Here is a 6,365-nt window from a genome sequence, read left to right on the forward strand (position 1 = left end):
AAAGTTTACTTGCTTGTGTGTGTGTGTGTGTGTGTGTGTGTGTGTGTGTGTGTGTGTGTGTGTGTGTGTGTGTGTGTGTGTGTGTGTATATACTTCTAAAGCCACGCTTGCCTGTTTAAATTTAAATAGATGCCACTTTTTAACACTGTTAATTGGAGCAGCTGGGAATCCACTGCAGCTACAGTTAGGAAGGGGCTTTCCAACACACACACACACACACACACACACACACACACACACACACACACACACACACACACACACACCAAAATATGTATAAATGCACCTAATTTATATTCTGCTACAACTAATTTCAATCTCACTATCGAAAAGGTCCAATTTACTAATTTCAATTAAAAAAAAACTTTTGTATTTTTTTTGTGGGGACGTCTGAAGCAGCCATTTGTCCCCACAATCCCAGGAACTGTCTGATATTCTTATCCTTACAAGCTACTGAAAACATACCCAGAGAAACAGTTGCCTGCTGTTGAATCTCAAAGAAACGAAAGTCAAAAGGCGAATCTCTATGACTGTACCTGCTATCACATGACGTTCCCATCATCATCATCATCATCATCATCATCATCATCATCATCAAACATTACTTCTGGGACTTTTTCTTTCTCCCACGCCGTCACTTATTTGATACAAAACCCATCACACACTACACTAAAAATCACCTCCACTCAAATTTCTGAAAACCTTTTATTACCAAAATACACACTGTCAGATTTCTTCCTTATTACTTCCATTTCATTTTTCTTCTTTTCCCTTCCACAAACACAAAGATAATATTTGATGTGTGCTGATATTTTAGCTTCAAAGGTGTTCAAATTGTAGGCCGTCATGTTACAAAGACTGAGACTTAAAACGCTTTTATGTCCTTCACATCTTACTAGGTTGTAGGGAACTTCCTTTCTTACTTAGAACTAGAATTTTTTTTTTCTTTGACTGTAGAGGCGATCAAATGGCAAGTACCTAACAGTCAAAATGACGCCTCCGAGTCTGACAGCGATCAACACTGCACGGCAAAGCTACAGCTTACTTCATCTAACACACATTTCTGAAGACGTGTGTGTGTGTGTGTGTGTGTTTGTGTGTGTGTGTGTGTGTGTGGTTATATAAGTGATTAACAACACCATAAGCCATTTGTGTGCTTTGTGTTCTTAGTTTTCAGAACAATCACAATTTCATTTTAAGCAATATTATATATATATATATATATATATATATATATATATATATATATGTATATATATGAAATATTGTTACATAAAATACAAATAATTAAATAAAATAGCACCATAACCACAACAGTGAAATATAGGGATGTTTTATACTTTTTCCTTTGTGAAAAGCTTATATATATATATATTTCCTTTTTTTCTTTCTTTCTTTCTTTTTTTTTTTTAAACAAACATTTAGTCATTATTTTACATTAGTTACATAAATGAATTTTTACATGAAAGTGCTGGAAATTCACAAAAGTCCACAAAAAAAAAAAAGCAAAAAACACTTACTGAGGTATATCAAGCAAACAACTGTTGATTGTAGAAATCTGACTAAAATAATAATAAAAATAATAATAATAATAAAGCTCAAACAAAATGAGCTCTTTTTCCACTTGGTATACAAATCAATTCAAAACTAGGTGTTTTGAGCCTGGAAAAAAAAAAAAAACCTAAACAAATGGCTTTAATTAGGCATAAAAAACATAAATAATAATTATATAATTAAGCATCCAGTATAAAATATTTGCAAAATATATATGCAACCCACACACATACCCACACACACGAACACACACACACACACACACACACACACACACACACACACACACACACATATATATATATGTATATAATATTTAGGGACACACGTTTGAATAAACCCCCTGGGAGCATGTTGTTCTTGTATACATACTGATACCAATGACAGCATGCAGTGGTTTATTTCTCTTATACCACAGCAACTCTTTAATGGAATGTCCAATTAAGAGGATTTTGTTATGGCTTATACTGTAGCAGCTACACACTGCTGTTACACACTGACACCCCCCCCTCCCCCTCTCTTGCAGGAAATAAGTTGAAGTTAGGTGGCTCATGGCAGAAAACGTATAGCTTTATCTCTGCCTGTTTCCTGATACTGGAAACTCCTTCAATAATGGAGTGGTGCAAGTTTTTATTACGACATAATTCCTTGCCATTTCATATCAAAACCAGCACATTGATATAAACCTGTAAACTGTCCAAGTATCGGAACTGCTGCTGTCTAGAAATCAAATCAGCAGCTTTCGACCAATCGGAATTGAGAATCTGGAAAGCGCCGTGGTATACCTGCGCACTCGTTTCTGTGGACCCGATGAGTCTATAAATCAGGAATGACCCGTTTTAAGTCAGAGGTCGGTTTTCTCGGAGCGTTCCTGTTTCAGTTCCTCTTCCAGAGTTGTAATAAATCCTAATATGGCTGAAAAAGTGGAAAAGTCCAGTCTGAGGATTTAATCCCCTTTCAGACGTGAAGGTCGTACGCCTTGGCGTTAACGTCTCCACGCTGCCTTCTTTTCCACACACCTCTGTAGTGCATCTTGTTTTGTCCGAGTGTGAAATGTGTGGAGGTCAGAGTCGGGCGCACTCCTCACAGTGGTTCATGTATTCGTCCGTGTGATTATCGTCGTACATGGTGTGGCAAAGCGGGCACTGGAGCTCGGACGTGCCGGTCCCGAATGCAGCTAGCTGAGCGGTCGGCCGCCTGGCACTCGAGTCCGGGGGGCTGTTCCTCAATAACGGCTCGACCGTCTCCGCCTGCTTACGGCTTGTTTTCTTTAAGTTGGGTAGGAGCCTCCGTGTTGGAGTGGCTTCCCTGGAATTCTGAGGAATCAAACGTATTTTCAGAAGTGTAAGTGACCGTCTTGTGAATATGGTTAATAATATAGAGCAGATACAGTAAATGCAGACTGACTTGCCTGCGCTCGGATTTGCAGCTGCAGACGCCCCACTTCGTCCTGCAGGTCCATGATTTTGCTCTGAGCCCGTTCCCTGTCCGCTCTCTCCGACTTAAAGTCTTCAATGTAAGCCAGGACCTGGAAAAAGAACCGCGAGAATGATGAGTAAATATTAGATCGAAACAAACATCCTCGAGGAACAGGATGTCACCAGTGGAACAGGACGTCTCTGATGATGTTGCTCATAATTGAGGTGTGAAACTAAGGATCATATATTCAGAACACATTTCCTCCACAACATGTGTTCTTTACAAGGCATATATCCGATATTTACAGAAGATACAATAAGTAAAGCATGTACTAACTAATGTGTGTATTCCCTCTTTATCATATTTTACATCAAATGTAACAAATGTCTCCTGTGAAAAGGGATGAAGGTGATGCCCCCCAAGCATCAACATCACGACCTTCGACCCTTAGAATCAAATGGATAACACGGTATGGAATGCATTTTTTTTTAAATAATGACCTGCTGTTCCAGCATCTGTATGCGCTCCTTTTTCCTCTGCATGCAGTCGTCTCGCTCTCGGCTCAGCCTATCGCACTCGCGCATCTTCTCCTCCAGGAGCCCGTTGAGACGGTTGATCTCCTGCTGGTACAGAGTGACGGTTCCTGCAGACGTCCCACCGCTCAACTCCTTCAACTTCTGACACAATCCCCTGACGTACTCCTCTCGGCTCAGGTCGTATTTCTGCCACTTGGAGTTCAGGTTCTCCACCTGAGGCAGGATTGAAGGCGTCAGAGAAATGGCAGGAGGACACTTTTTTTTACGTTTGAAAAAGCATATTAGAGTCACGGTCTTACGTATGTTACTTACGTATGTCACACGATTTTTGAGCTGCTGGTTCTCCTCCTGTAAGTTTGTGATGACGTTCAGTCGAGCGACTTCCGAGGAATCGGCCGCCTGACGAGGAGTCACAAACGGGTTTAAATCAGGATGCTGAAAAAAAAATAAAAAAAATTTCTTTAATTCTGATATTTTTAGATTTTACCGAAATGCAGTTACAAAATCTTTTATTCGGTTTTAAAAGATTATTTGCAATCTAAATTTTATTTAGGATCAAAATGCCTTTGTGTCTGAGGATTAACCTGGTTGAGTAAATAAATAAATAAATTAATAAATAAATAAATACACAAATAACATAAACATAACCATATGTAGGTAGGTAGGTGGGTAAATAGATACACATAATCTCCCCGTTCCCCCTGCCCCATACACACCTCATTGCCCTGGATCTTATGCTCGGTGATGGCCGGCTGACTCTTCTGCTTCTCCATCCTCCCCAGCAGCTCCTCACACACTCTCACCGTGGCCACCAACTGCCCCCTGAGCTGCTCAGCTTCATCAGCCAACGAGTTGCACAGAACATCCCGGGTGGCCTGCTCCCGGTCACGTGCTGCCAGGCTGGCTCTCAGCCGGAGGATCTCGTGCTCCTTCTCGTACTCTGGCCGATCCAGCATCTGATCCTTCTCCCTCAGCTTCTGCTGTAGCCTTTGGATCTCCTGTTGAATTAGACCACGTTACTCACAATGGAAGTTCAATCCTGGAAGGTTAAATCCCTCATTTATGTAAAAAAAAAAAAAAAAAAAAAAAAAAAAGTAAAAAATCCTTTTGTGCACTTTTCTTTCACAATATCACGGCGTGACGGTTTTGACGGTTTCACAGTTGGATTTCTGAACGCATGGTTGCACGGTTTAAAGGTCTTTGACCCTCACCCAGATCCTTGATTTAGATTCCATCGAACACTTTGATTGCATCAGGTATGACTTCAGAGAAGAGCTTCTACTATACATTATGAATATTTGGATGAATATATGGTTCATGAGAAGGTTTCGGAGTCGTATATAAATATATATATATATTCGCCCCCTGATGAAGATGATTTTCAGCCTGATAAAAAGTCACACCTGTCTATCTATGATGATGTGTGTGATCTCGAGGAGGAAAAGGGGATTTTTCGAGTTTGTCAAGACAGATTGAAGATGATTCTACTATAAAAATAAGATAAATGATTAATAAACGAAGGGAATAGTATTTTTTACTGACCTCCAGTTTTTCAGCTGAGTCCACTTCTGCCTTTTTCAGCTTCTGGCTCAGTTTATAGTTCTCCTTACACAAGCTCTCCACCAGAGATTTAGATGGTCCAACCAAGCAGGCTTCTTCTCCTTCAACTCTCACACACGTCCTCTCGTATTTAGCCAGTCTGTTTTTATATTCTGCGATAACTCCTTCTTGAGTGATGACCTGGCGGCTTAGATTTGCGATCTCCTGCTGGGTTTCGTGATAGAAAGTGTTCAAAGTGGCGCAACTCCGCAACTTCGTAACGTCGTCGTCCATCTTTCAGAATCCGCCTTTCTTTCTTTCTTTCTTGTTCCTTTCTTTACAATGTTTTTAAAATAAAGTCTACCTTTTTTTTTTTTTTTTTACTTTCTTCTATATTAAAATATATATATAATATTTTCTCATCAGGTCGGTGTCGAAGGGAGCATGGCTTTGTAAAAAGAAGCTCAGAAGGTCACAGTTTTTCACCCAGTAAATGGTGCGGGGATTTCCTGAGGGACTTCCCCCTCCGCCATCTCACACACACACACAAACACACACACACACACGTCTCAGTGCTTCTACTTTACTCGAACAGAGGAGGACGTTATTACACATGACATCTCGGTTTTTTTACGCTGGTGAATGTACAGATCTTCCGCTGACTGTCGAGTCACATATCTGGACTTTACTATGTGCGCGCGCACACACACACACACACACACACGCGCGCGCGCATGTGAGGCTGCAGTACCCCCGGTTTTACAATTGTTTCCAGAGTAAATGAAGAGATTTTGATTGTTTTTTTTTTTTTTTTAAATAGCACTTTAATCGAGATGTATTTAAAAAAGACACTCGACCTTCATAAGCTACAATAATCAACACTATGAGCAACACAACCTCAGTGTCTATCTATCTATCTATCTATCTATCTATCTATCTATCTATCTATCTATCTATCTATCTATCTATCTATCTATCTATCTATCTATCTATCTATTTATCCATCCATCCATTCATATCTATCTATCTATCTATCTATCTATCTATCTATCTATCTATCTATCTATCTATCTATCTATCTATCTATCTATCTATCTATCTATCTATCTATCTATCTATCTATCTATCTTAATATATATTTATCCATCCATCCATTCATATCTATCTATCTATCTATCTATCTATCTATCTATCTATCTATCTATCTATCTATCTATCTATCTATCTATCTATCTATCTATCTATCTATCTATCTATCTATCTATCTATCTATCTATCTATCTATCTATCTAAATATATATTTATCCATCCATTCAT

General features: G+C 39.3%; 1 protein-coding gene across 5 annotated transcripts; it reads right to left on the reverse strand.

Moving 5' to 3' along the window:
• Positions 1-691: 691 nt before the first annotated feature.
• On the reverse strand, positions 692-5,597 carry tnip2 (TNFAIP3 interacting protein 2). 5 transcript variants are annotated; one of them, XR_014533092.1, is made up of 7 exons: positions 5,052-5,593; positions 4,226-4,507; positions 3,822-3,944; positions 3,474-3,722; positions 2,966-3,082; positions 1,682-2,870; positions 1,318-1,647 (listed from the first exon to the last, which is right to left on the reverse strand). XR_014533092.1 is itself a non-coding variant. In XM_083538774.1 (6 exons), exons 1-6 carry the CDS (start codon positions 5,340-5,342, stop codon positions 2,809-2,811), a joined length of 1,092 nt encoding a protein of 363 aa, XP_083394900.1. In that variant the 5' UTR covers positions 5,343-5,597; the 3' UTR covers positions 692-2,808. The 5 variants fall into 5 exon arrangements, 4 of the variants coding, with proteins under 4 accessions (XP_083394900.1, XP_083394899.1, XP_083394898.1 ...); XM_083538774.1 differs by having other exon boundaries at positions 692-2,870; positions 2,962-3,082; positions 3,822-3,908; positions 5,052-5,597; XM_083538773.1 differs by having other exon boundaries at positions 692-2,870; positions 2,962-3,082; positions 5,052-5,595.
• Positions 5,598-6,365: the final 768 nt, after the last annotated feature.

Source organism: Silurus aristotelis, assembly GCF_946808225.1.
Source record: "Silurus aristotelis genome assembly, chromosome: 4".
Classification (NCBI taxonomy): Eukaryota; Metazoa; Chordata; class Actinopteri; order Siluriformes; family Siluridae; genus Silurus; species Silurus aristotelis.

What these genes read in the sequence shown, in the direction of transcription:
- tnip2 (XM_083538771.1), bottom strand. Translation starts at nt 5,342, where the DNA reads ATGGACGACGACGTTACGAAGTTGCGGAGTTGCGCCACTTTGAACACT. An exon ending in ATAAGATCCAGGGCAATGAG is followed by an intron (nt 3,945 to 4,225) that starts GTGTGTATGGGG and finishes TTTTTTTTTCAG; the next exon opens with CATCCTGATTTAAACCCGTT. An exon ending in TACAGATGCTGGAACAGCAG is followed by an intron (nt 3,083 to 3,473) that starts GTCATTATTTAA and finishes TTCTTTTTCCAG; the next exon opens with GTCCTGGCTTACATTGAAGA.